General features: G+C 34.2%; 1 protein-coding gene across 1 annotated transcript; it reads right to left on the bottom strand.

The window, feature by feature from the left end:
* Positions 1-1,336: 1,336 nt before the first annotated feature.
* LOC111061390 lies at positions 1,337-19,962 on the bottom strand. The gene is made up of 12 exons (XM_039423228.1): positions 19,681-19,962; positions 18,107-18,241; positions 17,334-17,491; positions 16,865-16,939; positions 15,175-15,406; positions 13,421-13,533; positions 12,113-12,240; positions 9,304-9,371; positions 8,018-8,522; positions 7,101-7,261; positions 5,771-5,878; positions 1,337-4,146 (listed from the first exon to the last, which is right to left on the bottom strand). The coding sequence occupies exons 2-12, from the start codon at positions 18,236-18,238 to the stop codon at positions 1,366-1,368; spliced, it is 4,461 nt and encodes a 1,486-aa protein (XP_039279162.1). The 5' UTR covers positions 18,239-18,241; positions 19,681-19,962; the 3' UTR covers positions 1,337-1,365.
* Positions 19,963-20,111: the final 149 nt, after the last annotated feature.

The raw sequence follows: 20,111 nt of genomic DNA, 5'->3' as shown, positions 1-20,111 counted from the left end.
TTTTGGGCATTTCCTTTTGAACATCCTTCTTATCTTGTTCTTTTTGCTCAATAATTTTATCTGGACTAGTCCCATCAAATGCGTTTTTCTCATCTTGTGACTTGTCTGTTGGTGTTTTCTTCAGCTTTTCAACGGACTGGGAACCATCAAGGACGTTTCCCTTTGAATCAGACATTTCCACTTTCTTTGGCAAATCCTTCTTCATTGCCTCTGTTTTTCCCTTGTTATCAAGCTTATCTTGCATTGTAGTGTCCATCACATCTATATGCGGTTTTTCATCTTTCTTAAATGGCTTTTGTTGTGTGACTTCTTCTTTCATTCCAGATTCAGCACCAATAAGAGGTTTCTTGTCCACTAGCTCATCTGCTTTCCCATCCTTCCCAGATTTTTCTACTCCTTTCTCTCGTTGTGTAGTAAGTACTTGCTCTTCACCTGGCTCAGCTCTCATGGAGGATTCTCCAGGCATTAATTCTTCATCTTTTCTCAATTTATCAGTTTCTTTTTGTTTCTGTGTGGTTGATAGTTCTTGTTCTTTGTCAGGTACAGATTTTTTTGGTGGATATTCTTTGTCACCCTTCACTGTTTTATCCAATTGTTTTTCTTTCTCTACAGTTGGCTCTTTTCTGAGTTTCATTTCTGTCAATTCATCCGGTGCTCTATCTTCAACTGATTTTCTATCATCTTTTATTTTCTGTGGGGTGAGTTCTGTCTGTTTTTTTGGTGCAGATTTCTCAGCCAGTGAATCATCAACTTCTAATTCTCTTGAAGGTTTCACACCCTCTTTTCCTGTCAAATCAGAAGCTTTTCCATCTGAAACGTCATCTGATCTCTTTTCTTTCGAAGAAGATTTTCCAATTCCCACTATTCCTGGTGTGGTAACTTCTGCTTCTTTTCCTAATTTTCTCTCAATTGGAGTTTTCTTATCTGATAAATCACCTATTTCATATTCCATTGCCTTTTGAGCTTCCTTTGGCTTAGAATTCAATAGATCATTTGCTTTTCCACTTCTCACATTGTCATCAATACCACTCTCTTTTTTGACTGTACCAGCTTTCGATTCACCAGATTTAATGCTATCAGGTTTTGCCATATCTTTTGCAGTGTCCTTTTGGGCTAGATCAGTTTTAGGTTCACCAATCTCCTTTGATTTGATGCTGTCAGGTTTTGCCATATCTTTTGCCAAAGATTCATCAATTTTTCCCTTGGACATCATATCCTCTTCTTTTGGAATCTGTTTTTGCTCAGAGGAAGTCACATCAGCAGGCTTTAATTTGTCATTCAAATCTGATGCAGTCTTATCTATTCTCCCATCAGTCTTTGAAGGAGTTTGATCTTTCTCCACAAGAGTTTCTCCTCCATCTCTTTTCAAGATTCTTTTTCTCCAGATGTATCAGCTACTCCTCTTGGTACTTTCGATGGATGAGTATCACTATCCATCCCTACAACCTGTTTAGATTTGGAAGTTGCCAAATCTTCTTCTCTTCCATACTGATCTGGTGTAACTTTATCATCAATTCTCTTAGGGAGTTGATCATCCTTCCCTACAACCTGTTTCGATTTGGAAGTTGCTAAATCTTCTTCTCTTCCATACTGATCTGGGGTGACTCTATCATCTATTCTATCATCAATTCTCTTTGGGATTTGATCATCCTTTCCTACAATCTGTTTTGATTTGGAAGTTGACAAATCTTCTTCTCTTCCATACTGATCTGGGGTGACTCTATCGTCTATTCTATCATCAATTCTCTTTGGGATTTGATCATCCTTTCCTACAATCTGTTTTGATTTGGGAGTTGCCAAATCTTCTTCTCTTCCATACGGATCTGGTGTAACTTTATCATCAATTCTCTTAGGGAGTTGATCATCCTTCCCTACAACCTGTTTTGATTTGGAAGTTGCTAAATCTTCTTCTCTTCCATACTGATCTGGGGTGACTCTATCATCTGTTCCATCATCAATTCTCTTTGGGATTTGATCATCCTTTCCTACAATCTGTTTTGATTTGGATGTTGCCAAATCTTCTTCTCTTCCATACTGATCTGGTGCAACTCTATCATCTATTCTATCATCAATTTTCTTTGGGAGTTGATCATCCTTCCCTAAAGCCTGTTTTGATTTGGAAGTTGCCAAATCCTTTTCTCTTCCATACTGATCTGGTGTAACTTTATCATCAATTCTCTTTGGGAGTTGATCATCCTTCCCTACAGCCTGTTTTGATTTGGAAGTTGCTAAATCTTCTTCTCTTCCATACTGATCTGGTGTAACTCTATCATCAACTTTGTCTGTTTTTATAGGTGGAACAAGTTTTCCATCTTTTTCATCCATATAATCTCTTGCTCCTTTTTTCATGATTTGCTCTGTTGCTGGTGTAATTTCTTTCTTCTTATCCTCTTCTAAGTTTCTTGCTTCTTTTCTCGTGATTGGCTCTGTCACTGGAGGTGATACTTTCTTTTTGTCTTCTTCTGAAACCGTGTCATCTTTTCTGACTGCAGCCTTGTCTTTTGTTGTTTCACTTGTAGGGTACAAGTCATCTTTCTTCTCTTCAATTTTACCTGATTTTATCTCTTCAAGCCTTCTCTCTGTTACACCATCTCTGGAGTCACCATCAAGCATTCCTGATTTACCGTCTTTTGTTCTCATTTGCTCTTCTTTTCTTTCTGAAATTGGAGAAACAATGTTTTCATCCTTCCCTCTTACAGAATCTTTGAAATCAGTGTCACTTGTTCTCTTATATATTTCCTCTGCAGTATCCTTTCCTGATTGCAAACCTCTTCCAGAGATTTTAAGATCATCCTTTTCTGCAAAACCTTCCAAAGTTGGTTTTGATTCTGGAACAACTAGTCCAACTGATCCATCATCAACTTTCTTTGAGACGTCTGTTTTTATAGGTGGAACATGTTTATCATCTTCTTCCAATTTCTTAATCATTTTTAGTTCTTCAAGCTCTTCACCTCTTGCTCTTTCAGATTCTTTTAAAGTCGTTTTCTCAGGCTCTTTTGATTCTTCTGTTTTCATAATCTCCTTCTTTGTCCTATCAAATGGTGGCTTTTCAACATCCTCCCGCTTTGTGTACAAGTCAGCTTCTCCCAACTTCTCCCTGTCTCTTTGTTCATCATCCTTCACAGCTCCGTCATCCTTGGAAACATCAGTCATCACTATTCCTTCTGCTGGAATTCTACCACTCTTAGCAGAAAGTTTGTCAGATTTGCCAGCACCAGCATGCAACTCCCAATCCTTGCCATGTTCCTCACTCTTGATTTCACTCAGTTTCACTTCATCAACCAGTCCACGCTTTTTCAAAACATCAGTATCTCTTGTCTCAGCTGTAGATTTTGGAAGCTCTGTATCAGACTTGGTTTTTTCTTCAACAATTGCATTTTTATAATCTGAAGGTAGTTTTCTCTCTTTTATAGCCATAGAAACTCCACTATCTGTCTTTTCTGTTCCCAACGCCTTACTACCACCTGCTATCAACTTTTCTGAACGACCTTGCTCAAATGAATAAGCTCTTGTTTTTTCTCCAATTGATTCATCCTTGCTGATAATACCCTCATCAACCTCTTGATAGTCTTCACTATAAATTTCTTGCTCTGATTCACTTCCACTAAAGATACGAATACGCTCAGTAAGTTCCAAATCACGAAGGTCTTTCAAGGTCATCCGAAGCCTATCAGGGGACAAATTTGACCAGTCTATACTGTCTAATGATTTATATTTTTCAAATGTCTCATTCATTTCATCTCTGCTCAACACTCCGTTGAGAAGATCCTCGTAGACGTTTAATGCTTCATAAATTGCTGATTCAGAAGGCTCCGACAGTTTGCCACCAATGAGAGCAGAGCTTTCAACTTTCGGACTTTTGATTCCAGTTATTTCCAAATATTCCAAATCCTCAAGAGCCGCAGCAAGTTCTTCAGGTGACAATCGTTCCCAATCTATTCCATCAATCTGCTTGTACTTATCGAAAATATCTTTCATTTTATCATCGTCGACAATGTCCTTAACAACTTCTAATTCTGACTCTCCAATTGATACTTTGTGTTTCAGTTCATAGAAGTCTTTATTGAATTTATTGATATAGTACTTCTTTTTCATTTCTTTCTTTTTTCTGTGTTCTATTTCCTTCAACGCTTGATGAAGTCTTATCTAAGAACAATAAATCCACTGAAATATATGTACTTATGTACCATAGAGTAAAGATAGCATGAGAGGATATCCCATGGTGGCCTATAGGGCGTTTATGTTCAAATTTCAATGTTAACTCAAGCCACTAGTTCTTTTTAGTGAAGCTATGTGACGCTGTTAGTCTCTCATATTGTGCCGTTCATACACTCTCACCCGGCAAAAACAGTAATAATACTAATTATCGGCAGTAGTCGACAGTAATCAGCTTGAGTTTATAAAAATCGGCTTGAAATTTGGAACATTAACGACCTATACCATAGGATATCCTCTTATGCTATCTTTTCTCTATTGTATGTGAGTGTTCAATATAAAACATGTATAAATAATTGATTAACCAATCAATATCAGTGGCTATTGATTTATCCTGATTGATTTTGTGATCTGAGACGGTTTTTGGTTTTGTGTAGGTATGTAGAGGGCAATAGACCTACCTAATGTTGAAGTAAAAATAACTAGTTGTATTATATAGAACTATCAATATATTCAATGAGCTGTTTCTATTTTCCAATAAAATCAGTTCTTATACAAAAAAAAATTCAAGATGAACTAACTGAGATTACATGTACACCATAGAATCACCCAAAAACTTCACCAATCCACCATCAAACATTCACTTTATTATTTGCAGAGAGCCACAAAACTGATAGATTTTCAATATTTCATACTTAAATGATAATTTTCATATTTTTTCAATAATTGCAAACAGCTTGAAAGCTGATATCACAGTTTTTTTACGTTATTACATCGATCCATGATTAGGTGAAGTTGAATATTTTCAGGATTTAGTGTATCGTGCCTCGATAGTTTCCTGTCTGGATAATTCTCCACTGAAATAATAACCAACCCATCAGTCAAAACCCATTCAGCCTACATAACAAGTTCATTATTGAGTCATTTTGTTCTATTTTTTATTTTCTATTTTGAATAAAAAATATGATAGGGCGAATCTAGTGAATTTTTATCTAAAACAATAGTTGTAATTCCTCATGCGTGCATCCAATCTAGAGATAGATGGTGAGCCCATCTAGGAGTTGAATTTTTCTGTGTGAATACAGTTGTTAAATCGAGTACACTTTATAAAATATTGATGGCGAATCTTAAATAGTGTTTCTTGTTGTAAATCCAAGTTTAAAGCTGATTCGTATGATATGCCAATTTGATGAAATTTCAAAGGTTTTGAAATAATTTATATTCAAATATCTAAATATTATACTATATTATTATTATTACTAAGATTGTCGCTTTTGTAAATATATTACTAAATAAATCATAATCCTACATTTTATAAATTTTCGTTTTCTATATTTACTAGTCAAGGCAAATTTTTATCTGAATAGATAAGATCTATAGAAGCAATATAGAAAAAACATCATGTCTGACTTTCCTCTTTGAATCTAATTTCATGAAGACACATTGTGCTTAGCTACTTACATTTAATAAGATTGTGTCTGTGTATTATTTTTCCACTACTAAAAAGTTTTATTGTTCCATTTTCCTCTTGTATAACAGATTATTTCTCCCAATGATATCAGTATTATCCTACTGGAATGTTCTATTGGTTTGATCTATTGAAATTCATAAGTACCTTTTCTTGGAGTTCATCGCATCTCATCATAAGTTCATTCTGCTTCCCATTCGATTGTTTTATTAGTAGCCGAGATGTCATCAGTCTGGTATTGTAGTTATTCAGGAGCTAAAATGGAGAGTAATGACTTGTAATGGAGAAATAAATAGCTTATATACGAGTATAATTATTTTAGTTAAGTATCATTCTAACAACAGACATTGGAATTTTGAAAATACGACCTTTTTGAAGCCTATTTCACTGTATGAGTTTACAATTTTCTAATTTGAATCAAGATGTATTATTTTACAATAAGTTAATCATTTTCAGACACGTATACTCCCATACAATTAATCCAACTACACCCTACTACTTGAATACCCTCTACTATAGCATTGAGGAAGTAAATTAATACTTGAATTATCACTTATTTTGTCTGTGACTATATATAGTGAGGTCCACGTCATAATGGCAGTGAATGAAGATAGGAGAACAGTGTTGCCGATTGTCCTCCTTAATTAAATATATTTCTACATTGTTAAAAACGGATTTGGTAACGTTGTGGAGCTAGAAAATGATAGAGCTATCAACTTTGTCGAATGATAGACAAGGATTGCAACACCAATGTTAATCAAATACTGCCATTATGTGGCAGCGGATCAACGTGGACCTTACTATATATAACCTTTGATTTTCATGCAATGAGTTTTATTTCGAAAATGAATGCCCAAATGAATGTAATTTGATGTTACAATAATCAAAAATTTGTTTGCATTTTGAATTTAAAGATTTGTCAATCTTCAATTGAGATAACAACATAATCAATTAAGATAATTCATCACAGTTCATAATCAATCAAGAGATTCATAATAATCATACAAGTGTTTCATGATTTGGTCGAATTTACAGTGAGAGAAAGAGGACTTGGGTATAACAACTTGATCTTAGTTTTCAAACATTATTGCTCCATAGTTTGTACAAAATCAAAGTGATCTAGGTAATTTAGGGAAGCGATTTGGTTTCGTGGTCGCGCTGTTTAAGATATTGATAGTTTAAGCTAAATACGCCTGCTAGTCCCTTTGTAAGGGTGACCACTCTACACACCATTTATGAGTTTAAAAATCGCTTGCCGGTGGTTCGGGACATACTTGAAGCTGCAGGTCCACTCATCTCTCATCATCATCCGTCTCAATACTTAAGCAAAAGCCTACAGCTCATTTGGACATCATTCTCAGCAAAAAAATCACTGACCAATGATATAACAAGATCGAAAAGTAATATGAATAACATCTTATGGAACTCCACTGATTTATCAATTCATAATGAGATGAAAAAATTCTGTAGTACTTACATTAACATATTCTTCAACTTTTTTCTCCAATGTTTCTGAGTAAATCGTCAGGTTCTCGCATTTGCATTGGAACTTGTAACAGTTCAACATGTAGACCTCACATCGTTCACACTGAGTTGTAACTCTGCAATATTTCTCATTTCTAATCGTATCTCCAGTTCCTAAAAAGAAAATTTGAAAAATGCAGAAATATAAGAATAAACTTAGGTTTCAATATGTTATTAAAGATGCAAGTTTTTATCCACATATAGTAGAATTGTATACCGGTAGCTTCAAGTTTCATCTATTTTCAGATTATGTTATTTTAATTTTTGACTGTATTTGAATTGATATATGAATTTCTTCAGGTTTCAATATTTTATTAAAGATGCAAGTTAATATCCACATATAGTAGAATTATATACCGGTAGCTTTAAATTTCATCTATTTTCAGATTATGTGATTTTCATTTTTGTCTGTATTTGAATTGATATATGAATTTCTTTGCTTAAATTTATTCTAATTTTCATAAGCAGCTATTTAATCATTGAAATGATGATTAGTAGCTTTTTATATGAATGATTAATATTATCATAATTAATAATATTATATAATTAGACATTTGTGATGTACAGAAGCCGGTTAAATTTCAATCATGATTAATTTCATGAGAGCCAATAAAAGGAGCCTCATTTTCAAAAAACCTTCTCTGATTGATTCTTATGGATACAAACACGATTAAAAGTTAACCGGCTTTTGTGCAGCTGGGCCTGAGTCCATAAACGCCCCAACATAGCTGGGAACTCGACTCAAACAGACAGTCCCATGAGTGGAAAATAAATTGTATTTCTAAGCTTATATCTGTGCGTAAATGCAGTCTGCAGTCCTCTGAGGAGAAAAGGATTCGGCATCTGAACTATGTTTGACAATGATCTTACCTCCTTGTTGGCTTGATTCCTCGTTGGAAGAAGAATGATTGTCATCGGCATCGATGACCTCCAAATCTTCATTGGGATCTACAATGAGGTCAGTCTGCGAGGAAATGCTCACTACTTCCACACTAGGTCGCAGATTGAAATTGACCTGCGGGTTACCAGGCGCATCCTGTCCTGTACTTTCTTCCGCATCGAAATACTCCTCCACCTCGCTGTTAGCGGCATCCGTATTCAACCTTTCAACTGCAAGCCTGATCACTTCCTCTACCAGCTTATTGGCAGTCACATTCAGATTCTTCCTTCTGCGTTTATTGTAATATCTTGGAAAATGACGACCTTCAACGTAATCCACTTGCTGGAGCTCTTCTTCTTCAAACCCAATTGCTTCTTCAGTGCCTGGTTCATTATTCAAATAACCGCTTGTGATGTCAAACTCAGATGAATGACTAGAACTTGAATAAAGATCTTTGAGGATTGGATGAAGGTTGTTGAGTGGAATGAACCGATTCTGGAATTAAATAAGTTGATTAGACTAGAATAGAACATAATCAATTGGTTTTATCTCATTACTTTAGCTATAGGTCTAAATATCAGAAAGCGCTCCACAAAAGGGGGGTTGAAGCTAAAAGGTAGCTTTTATCAGATTGCTATGTCGAAATTTAATTGATCAAAACTAATTATTAACAAGCAGTTCGTAATGAAAACAAACATTGAAGATTATGTATTTGCTCTTTTAATATAGCTTTGATTATAACCATACGGTAGTTTTTAAAAACCATCATACTTCCAGTGATACGGCACGATTCAATACTAGTACCTAAGAGCGTTTAAACTAAAACAAATATAGGTACAGTATTATTATTTATCACTAGCAATACAAAATTATTAATATCAAAACATAGGCCTACATCTGTCCATATTAACTGAGTAATAGTAGAGAAGACTACGATCTGTAACACCCTAAATAATAATATATTTTAAAAGTGGTTTTGCATTGTTACAGACTGTATTTAAAACAAAGTGGTTAAAAATGTAGAATTTAAAGTTAAAGTAGATGCAACTCCAAGAAGATATAGGCTTATATACTTTTTATTATCACATATTTCACTTATAATATTTTTATTAGCATAAACCATCAATATAAATTTATATCAAATATAACAATATTTACGATATATGGTTTTAAAAAACCATTGATAAAATTGTAAAACTATTACCGTAATAAAAGCTTGACAAAAAATTAATCGTTACAGAGAGCTAAATATTATGAAAATTGAAAGAATACTTACAGAACGCTGTTCTTTTAATTCTCCAGACATTTGAATGTTTATTTTATAATTTCTCTGTTTCTTGAAATCTAAAACAAAAATCTACAAATTTCAATCAATAAATCACTTTTGCAAGTATTCCAAATTAAAAAAATTAAAAGTCACAACACACCATTTTCAAATAATAACCAATTAATTGAGCACATATTTTGGACACATATGACAGACATAGTGATTCAGTAATTTGTATTTTCCTATTCAGCTGACATAATTTGACACAAAGTGCAAAGTGGTTCAAAATTATTTAGAAACCAATGTTGAGGTAGATGCGACACGAGAAGGATATAAACTGAAATCTATTTATTTGCAGTTTTTATAAAAAATGTAGGCGAAGAAAAAATGTTGTTTTACACACAAGTGAAAATGCTTTTTCTCCCCTCGGGAAAATTGTTGCCCGAGGCGAAGCCGATCAAACATCCCCCTCAGGGAAAAAAAGCTGTATTTTACAGTCAAGATATACAAATAACTATTACTTCCTTAGGCCTATCTCTAGGTACATGCAGCACCAATATAAATTTATATCAAATATAACAACTTTTATTAAAATACTGTATTGCTCTGCGAATCAATTTGTATTTTTCTCTTTTATATAAAACTTTTGTATTTTTCTATTTTATGGACTTTTGTATAACGGTAACGTAATATACAGAAAAAATAATCTTTGCTGGAGAGCTAGTAAAACTATAATTTATTCTGCTTCAGTATCATTTTAATTTATAATATCACAAAATATTTTCTTAAATGGATAGTACACATTTATCTAGAATTAATAGAAATAAAAATCTCAGTAGGCTACCCTTTTTTTATATTGTTTTCTTACATGTTTCGGCTATGATGTCATTAACTTTATTATTAAGCTGGGTTTACACCAAAGTTAATAACATTTTGTTTATAACTTAATCCTCTTAGATTCTATTAGATTGCATATAACTTGACAAACACATGTTCATCATGTGTATGATAAGCTATATTCAATCTAATAGAATCTATAAGGATTAAGTTATTAATATCTTTTTAATAACTTTGGTGCAAACCTAGCTTTAGATTTGATAATGGCATCATAGCCAAAACATGTTGTGACCAAAACATGTTTACATAAATTTTTTAAAAAAGGTTACCAAGGTTTTTATTTTTATTAAAGAGTAGCCCTAACAAAAAAAGATTATCTAGAATTGAAATCCAACGTAAACAGACACTCTCTCGATGCTGCTGAATGGATAGTAGCATAGCCACCTCTAATACATACATTAGAATAATACATGTATTAGAATACATATCTGTATTAGAGGTGGCTATGATAGTAGTCCTGTAATTTTCTTGAAGTATAATTTGGTGTAATTCGACGATTTCATTTTGAATTTGTTTTTCTTGGCAATAGAGATAATTGATAAACATTTATTTATTTTACTTCAAACTTTTCAGACCATTTTAGTGATTGACGGATATGTAATGAATCACATACCTTCTGTATATTTTTCAAATATATGTTGACCACAGCAAATTAATTTTTCAAATCAACCAAGAGTTTAATGGCATTCCCAAATCAGAATTAATGCATAATATAATATTCTAGTTTTAATATTTCATATTTCGCGAATTATTCCTTCGGGTTGATAATGAAAATAAAAGAAAAACTAAACAGTGTTTTTCAATATTTTATTAACATCAAGTTCAATGGTGGGCACCATCGTATTGCGAATTTTTTATTGCTGAATACAGAGTAAAGAGAACATGCAATGATTCAATTCTCGATTCATATCTCGGAATATCCAAGAGACCTGAAACAGAGAAGTTCAGGATCTTTATTATAGATTACAGTAAAGAAATTTTTGCTGAGAATAATGCTTACATAAAATCTTGGCCAGTGTGTATGCAGAGGGATAAATTGTGGTGGTATTGAAGAATATCTAACGTTTCCGGTATCTATATATATATAAAAGCGAAATGGCACTCACTCACTCACTCACTCACTCACTCACTCGCATAACTGAAAATCTACCGGACCAAAAACGTTCAAATTTGGTATGTTCAGTTGGCCCTTTAGAGGCGCACTAAGAAATCTTTTGGCAATATTTTAACTCTAAGGGTTTTTTTTAAGGGTTTAAAGTTCGTCTTTTAGCATGTATATTCTTCTTCTCCCAATCTCTTAATTATAATTGAAATTTCCATATCATATGTTACTATAGAACTATAATCTAGATAGAGTACCTCTTCGAAACAGTTGTTAACTGGCAACTAAATTAATAATTTTGTCAGGTTGGCATTAAGTTGAGTTGACTTTGTTAGGTTGGCACCAAGTTGAAGATTTAAATGCATTTATCGCGGAAAAATTGATTGGGCACTGCTACTTCAATCCTGGGAATATTATATTTCTAGCCGTCAGGTTCGCTTCGCTCGCCATATCCGTTTAGCCAGAAGTTTAGTCTGGACCACCGACTGGATTGTCCTAACATATGATAAAAATGCTCAAATGAAAAATGCAGGCGAGCGAAGCGAGCCTGCTGATCTCATCCTTGGACGATCCAGTCGGGGGTCCAAGGGGCGGAGCCCCCCTGGCTAGACGGATATGGCGAGCGAAGCGAGCTTGACGGCTAGTAGGTTAATAACAGCACTTGATTGAGGTTATGTTTTGTTCAATTATTGTTATTATATCAGCATTGCTGATTTGATGCAATATCTTCCGAACGGAAGCGACACAAACTTGATTTTCCCAAAAATTAATAATCTTTGTTTAAACGATCATAAGTTTGAAATTATGTCTTCAACTTACAGCAAACTATATCGATATAAGTTAACAGATCGCAGTCCAGATCTCCGATTGGCAGCCCAATTTGATTAAGACGCTCCTCGAAGTCTGCGGGCCATTCTTGCATTAAGTTATCCACATCTGGCATAGGCCTGAAAACAAAAAAATGCCAATTATTTTCTAAATCAACTATTTTTCAATTGTTTGATTTTCAGTATATTATAATAATTCGTTATTGACACTTTACTGAATCTTGCATCTAAGAGGGACGAAAAACACGGATACTATGGTGAGGTCCACGTAGATAAAGATAGGAGAACAGCGTTGTCGTTTGTCTGCCTTGATTAATTATATTTACACATTGTTAAAAACGGATTTGGCAACGTTGTGGAGCTATAAAACGATAGTGGTATGTGTTTTGTCGAATGATAGACAAGGATAGCAACACGAAAGTTAATAAAATACTGCCATTATAACGTGGACCTCACTATAACAGCATACCAGATGTATGAAGCATGGACGTTCATAGATGGAATACTCATTCAAATGAATTTTGAACTTTTTTTAAATCTAGTCAAGAAGAGAAAATGCTCTTTCTTAAAAGCTTGTTGCTCCTCTCTCAAGTATTGTAATTTCTACATCAATGGAAATGAACAGAGTATAGGAGGAGAAGGAGGGATGAACTTGAGAACTGAGATACGTAAATTCCCATGTTCACAAAATTTTATTTTTAGTTCAATTTTTTAGTTTCACGAGTAAATAGCACAACTAAGTTCCGGTTGCACAAAAGCCGGCTGAATTTTAATCATGATTAATTTTACGAGAACCAATTAGAGAAACCGTCTTATCAAAAAGGTGAGATTAAAAAAACCTTGAGACCAATCAAAATTACGTGAAAATGTTTCAATTATTAGTGATTTGAATGTAATATTTTTGTTTTCTATCCAGTTTCTCGACCATCAAAATTCTTAGTTTCTGTTGTTTTTCAGTGAAAAAGGACTAAATTTCAGGAAAGTTGGAATCATAACCTCATTTCGGACTTTTAAAATAATATTATCTAAATTTGGGAATGAAATAGTACAAGGAGTATCCTTGGTTTTTCTCTCCCATTCAGTGCTTTCTTGTAAAAATTAGAATAATAAATAGATAAATAAATCACGGTTAAAATTTAACCGGCTTCTGTGCAATCGGGCCTAGGTTTACAAATTTAATATGAACTTTCAAATTCATCCTTATAATATTATAGAGCTACAGTATGTTATGAATATAACATCACATTTTCATATAAAATAATACATGAAAAACTGTGAAATTTCATAAAAATGCACTTACTTTGTGTAATGAACGTTGGGTGCTGGTTTACTCTTGTGCAATTCACTGATATCCCGTATCCATCGGTCGATTGCCTTTGGATTTTTCTCCGCGTCTTCAACTTTCTTCACAACCTGTAAAGATAATATGAACTATAAAAATAAAGATCAATAATATTTTTGTGAATAATTAATCTATTTCCACTATAAAAAACAAAGAAATTTCACAACACTTTTTGAAAATTCTTCGCATCAAATCACATTAAGTAAGCGTGGCCAGTGTGTAATTAAACTATAGTATTTTGAAAATTAACACAAAATAGTCCGCATAACTGTACTCATAACATCGATACTGCCTGCAGCGCAACACAATTAATTTATTTGAAATAAAAATAATAAAAACAAAAACACACATCTATTACCATTCTCTTATCTTAATATATTTCTTAAAAACCAAGTGTCGTCTATTAGTTCCCTTGCGGAAAAGAGTGGGATAAGAACATGTTCTTAGGTCATATTATGGTACTTTGTTGAAGATGTAAGGCCCTAAATACCAGAATAAGTGTCGAAAAAGCTTTTTATTGACTTTTGGGGTCCTAAACTTTTTAGGTCTTGTTGAATGAAAACCAACTGAAAATACTATCAGGGCAGCAAAAACAAGACCAATAAACCAAGACCTGAAACAATAACCATTTTTCTATGCTAAGCTACTTGAAGCTTGGAATAAGTCTTCGGAAGATATATAATGAATTTTTAAGTACTCAGAACGGATTTGGTTGAAAAAATGATAGATCTTGAAGAGGCAAACTCAGGCATACGTTAAAATTGAAAATACACTCATGCATTCAGGAGAAATGGCCCATTTTGTAAAAATTTAAAAAATCTAAAAATTGCTTGTCCCGTTCCTATCTCCCAATCGGTCCCGTTCACACCTGCGTAGTGCAGCTTTCAACATTGGGAGATAGTTCCTATCTCCCAATCTACACTAAGCGATGTGACCCGAGCACACTAGCGTAGTGCAGCTTTCAACAGTGGGAGATAGGACGGCTACGTCTTCCGAAGACATATTCCTAGCTACACTTAGCTGATGGGTGTGTGACGACCTTATATATTTAGGAGCAGTTTGAATACAATATTGAACCTCTTTGTATTGGAGGTGATTATACTTATGAAGTTTTCAGAAATCGTTACATAGAATTATAAAAACCCAGTAAAAATGTGATGTGGCAAAATTCGTTATGTAGAGGATTATGTTGAGCTTATTCAGAGTTTCGTCTGAATAAATTATTTATTCTTTATTGATTCATACAATAAGTACATCATTAAAATGATAGGGAGAAGAAAAATAAGGTAACCTTGTGCTATTCCTCTCCCAAATTTACATAAGGATACACATACATAGTCTTGTTGTTGTTCATTTCAGAAAATGTTCAGTCCTTAATTATTTTCACAAAGTAGATTTTTAAATTTAGATGCTTCAAAACGAAACATAGAAGAAATATTCCACATTATTATCACTAAATATAATAGTTTATATGGTTATTGTTATTATATGGTTATGATAATTATATAATAGTTGTTCAACTGTATTTTTTATATTCTACAACAATGAATTCAAATTTTATATGGCAGAAATTTTGAATACAAGATTTAAAATGATAGAATTTTGGTAATGGAACCCATGACTGGTGCAGACTGAAGTTGCAAAGCTACTTCCTTTTATTACTCAGTATCAAAAATTGTTCAATAAATAAATTGCTGTAAAAAGAGACTCACAACAGGTTTAGCAGAGGTCTGCTTAGTGCCGGCCCGCAGTTGTAGATACAGCACGGCCGGCTCACTCTGATTGGCGCAGGGCTCGTCCAATACGCGTAGACCGACATCGTCGCCTCCCACGCCATCCGGCCGGCTCACTTTGATGAACGCGTCTATGTCGCCCACCGCCGGGATGAAGTCCGGAACAAACGGCTTCAGCTTGTACTCTAGTTCCACGTTCTGTGGTGTGTAGCTGTCGGGGGATAGGAATTCAGATTCAATATCAATTCTATAGTGTGTGATCAAATTGAATGCGTATATGTGCAAGTGCAAGCTTGGTTATGCATAACCAAGCGTGGAGATGAGAAATAAAATCTGGAAAGAGCAATAGGAACACTCACACTGAACGCTTGCAATTGCTTGTTGCGTTCAGTGTGAGCAGCTACATGCAAGTCACAACGTGATTCATTGGAACTTTTGTTTTTCGGCTAATGCATGATTCGTCGTACACTTGCACACGTATTAAATATAATCACACACTTACTCATGGTTCTGGAATTGGATTGTTTGACTGGGTTTATATAATGTTCAGCTATAGGGGGTAGGAAGTGCAAATTGAATATCAATTATATAGTGAGGTCCACGTTATAATGGCAGTGTTTGATTAGCAATGGTATTGCAATCATTTTCTATCATTCAACAAAGCGGATAGCGCTATCTCTTTCTCGTTCTGCTCTGTTGTCAGATCGTTTTTTAACAATATATAATTAATAAACAAAATATTTCATCTTATTTATGAAAATTCATCATGAAATTATTGAAAAATATAATTTATTGCTTAATAAAATATAATTTATTATTTTAAACAAGAATGAACAGTAAATATTTCAGCAATAAACCTGTATCAGCTGTATTATATACAAGACAGACAGATGAACGGAAACATCTTTCTCCTCTGCCATTATAACGTGGACCTCACTATAGACTCATGGTTCTGGGATTGAATTGGGTGGCTTGATTTATATAAAGTTTATTAAGCCTGTTGTTCCCTCCATATTCATCTTGTTTGATTGTTCATTATCGAATCAATAAAAACTTATGTTTGTTGTATTATAAGAATGTAAGTTTGTTGTAAAGTATGAATGTTAATAATGTTTGTTGTATTATATGAACGTTCGAAGTCTTGCACAAAAGGCTTCAGCTTTCAGGCTACTATATTTCTACTCTGTGGTGTGTAGCTGTCAGGGAATAGAATTGCAAATCGAGTACCAATTCTTGACTTGTGGTTCTTAAATGGTAGTATAATTCAATTGGTACCTCGTTCTATATAATGTTTTCATGACTGTTATTCCCTCCCCAATCTTTTTGGCGGATTGTGTATAATTGCATTAATGAATGAGATAGGCTAATGTTTGATGAATTATATGAAAGTTTAGTATGACAATTATTAAATTTTCCATCATCAACGATGATAACAAATAAGTGTGTATTAATAACGGTTGTAGAACACATATCACTTTAATTCATCAACTATCTACTTGAAAACTTAAAAACTGTGTGGACCCTAATTCCATCAGTCCCACTCAAATCAGCCATCAGTGCTGCCACCAAATTGAATTTTGAGTAATACAAATACATTTTAAACTTAAGACCATCAAATTGAAAAATATCAATATTACTACGTTAAGAAAATATCATTAAAAATACTCACCAAGTAATAAATTTGAACACGTCTTTCACGTCTGCCGATACGGCCAAATGTTCATACTCTCGAGGATCATAAGTTCTGAAAAATAAAAAAATCTATTATTGAAAGCCTCAATGAATTTGAATGATTTGTTTGCAAAGAACTGAGGACTAAGCTGATTAATAGCATTGTGATAATGCTTATACCTAAAGATTTAAATAACCGCCATCATTCATTATTACTCCTAAAAGCAGCTTGCAAGCTCTGGACTATTGTAGGCACAAACCTCAGCAAAGAAGGGGCCGTTGGAATTTCTCTAAATTGATAAGAAATGTTTCAAGCTGAAGGACTAAACTCTATTATTAGTGTGATTAATCGGCTCAATTTTGTAACTAAACTAGTATACGGTATGGTAGAGAAATAAGTGAGCTACAGTAAGAATGGTAGAGGCATATCAAAAGAAAAGTTGATTTTGTAGTGGGAATTCTATTACCCTTCAAAAATGGGTACTCTGACGTCATCATCATCCTCATCATCGTCATCGTCGTCATCATCCTCAGAGTGAGACAGATCCGAGTCAAGATCGGTGGTGCGCCGTCCTCCCCTCTCACCACCTCGGCTCACAGCTGACAGGGGCCGGGTCATTGCCACCTTCAATCATTCACAACAAAAAAATGCAATAAATTATTTTGTTTACGTTAATTATGATTCAACAAGACATTGATCATAAAGATCTAAAAGAATTTTTGTTTTAGGCATTTGAATTTTTATTCTATGAATGAATTTCTAAAAGTAATTGGGGATTCAAGTCCTGATCTGCTGTTCCTCAGGTTGTGATATTTTCTATTATAAACGTTTGTTGGTACCGTTTGTTGAGTAATAGGATATTGCTTGGCATTGGAGTAATGAGAATGAAAATGAAATTTTCTTCACTAGGCGGAGTTAAGATTCTTCTCTACCATTCAGCCTTGAATAAACATGATGATGAACAACAATTTCTCATTGAAATTTTTCTAGATATATTCTTTTATTGTATTCATCCCCTCCAACTAAGGCTTATGTCTATGAAATTATATCCTGTAATTTCAAATGTAAACTTTTCTTTGTACTTATGTCTAAAGTAAATCTTTTGAAATCAGATATTCATGAATATTGTTTAGTTTTTCACAATTTTTTCATCGTTTCGAATGTAACAATGACTTCCATCCCGTTTTTTCAATGAAGAAATGGAAAATAGATTGCTCTAATAATCTCCAATGAACCCACCTTTGCTCTGTCCTTACTCAATAGCGCCTCATTGTTATCATCATGCTTTTTGTCAAAATTGCTGTCCAAACTTTCTGGCGTCGGACTTCGAACTTCTTCTGCATTGCTTACATCTATACTTTCGTCGTACATTTTCTGAAAAAAACAATAGTAATAATTTAAATTTATTACTATAATATTCTACTTTCTTGTTTCAAGTCAATTAATTTTCATTTTAATGTAGCAAACATATATGTATTTTACAATGAATCTCATGCTACACTTTATTAGCTGGACATTGATATATATTATAGGTACTAGAATAAGGACATTCAGTAATTCAGTTTTCTCCATCCATGACCAGCACTTGCTGGATAGATTGTGTCATTAGGTCAAACTTAAAAACACAAGATTGAGATGGGTGGCAGTTGAAGTGAACTTAAAAAGCTCTGTATTGCCTCCTCATTCAGGGAGTAGATCGGCAGGTTCACAAGCTTTGCCCGAAGCACCCTCTCAAATATCTTCATTTCCTTCACACGGAGACTCACTGGCATCCTGTTGAATATTTTTAGCGCACTGACAGGAAAACTACTGTGTAACCGTATGAGTCTTACATGAGGTAGATCAATGTCAACCCGTTGTCTTGTGTTGTGATCATGCACTTGTCCGCTTCGAAGATAGGTGTGCTGTCCTCTTCTCAACAGTGACAGGGAGCTGAACAGATACTGACTGTTGACTGTCATAAACTTCAGTCTGCTAAAGATCGGCGCACAATTTTCAAGGCGATGAGAAGCAGTGATGATCCGGAGAACCTTTTTCTGCAGGAGCAGAATCCTTCTGCAGCCCCCTGCATGACCCCATAGCACAATACCATAGTTGGTATGGCTGTGGAAGAGACCGTGGTATGCTGTTACAAGGTACTCCTGGGAAACATGACTTCTCAGCATGCGGAATCAAAATAAGATTTTTTTCAAATGGCGGGTGATCCAATCGTCAAAGATGTATCAAATACTTCAGATAAGGTGTGTTTTATATGTTCTCTTGTTGGAAGGGTTGAGCTTATTATAAGTTATGTCTAGCTCATTCAAAAGAAATCAGTCCGCTTTGTTGGTGGAGAAAGACCTGATAATAATTCCACATCGGATTCCTTCGGTATAGATACATTGTGGGGCAGACTTTTTAGAAGCTTGTAGGCCTCTCTTTGTGAGTGAGAGAATTCTCACTGTTTTCAATATTTTCATTTACGTGACAGGTAAGAAAAGGCCTTTCACAGTGTCTACACTTTGCCTATCAAGGGTGATGGGCATTGCTATGGCACCAGAAACAGGCAGAGGCTGGATCTGCCATATAGATTGGGGACAACCCACAGCAGCCTTATCTACCAGCCAGCTAGAATTTTGGACAAGCTACCAGTTTCAGCCAGCAATATGCCTAAGATATTTTTTAAGAGGAGACTGAGGGCTTTTCTCCAGAAAACCCCATTTCCATTCTCAGAGGGAGTTCCTAAAAAATTTATATTTTTAATTCTCATATTAATTACGGAATCAAAACAGCAATTACTGAAAATGAATAAAATTTATGAATAATTAACTTACCGGTACCGTAGAAATCTCAGCTTATATCAACTCACATGAGTAAAGAACTTGAAAAGATTTCTTAGCCTATAGGTAGGAGGGTACAGGTATCTATTTAAAAATCCTGTTTTCAATTATCTCTATAATTTATATAGACTTACATTAACGGATGGTAAGTTATTAGAATGATTACAAATCGAGTATTCAAGTAAGTAAGTAATCACCAATTATACAACAAAAATAAACTTCTATAATGTTTTAGGCATAAATTTTTTAGCACGAAACACGTCGCTAGGCTAGGTTAGGTACAGACTACAGTTAGGTTATTTGTTTACATTTTGGTTGCTAGGCAACAGGCAGCACTCATGCCTTTATGATAATAGAAAGCCGAATAATAAAAACCTTGAAATTGAGCTAATCTCAGTCAAATCAATAGAAATTATAGTAAAAAT

The sequence above is a fragment of the Nilaparvata lugens genome, chromosome 3, assembly GCF_014356525.2.
Source record: "Nilaparvata lugens isolate BPH chromosome 3, ASM1435652v1, whole genome shotgun sequence".
Classification (NCBI taxonomy): Eukaryota; Metazoa; Arthropoda; class Insecta; order Hemiptera; family Delphacidae; genus Nilaparvata; species Nilaparvata lugens.
This window is presented reverse-complemented; position numbering and strand designations above follow the sequence as displayed.

Excerpts from the sequence above, each read along its gene's own strand:
- LOC111061390 (XM_039423228.1), bottom strand. The coding sequence starts at position 18,238 with ATGTACGACGAAAGTATAGATGTAAGCAATGCAGAAGAAGTTCGAAGT. Across the intron at positions 13,534-15,174 it reads AGACCTCTGCTAAACCTGTT|GTTGTGAAGAAAGTTGAAGA; the intron begins GTGAGTCTCTTT and ends TTATCTTTACAG. Across the intron at positions 8,523-9,303 it reads AATTAAAAGAACAGCGTTCT|AATCGGTTCATTCCACTCAA; the intron begins GTAAGTATTCTT and ends ATTTAATTCCAG.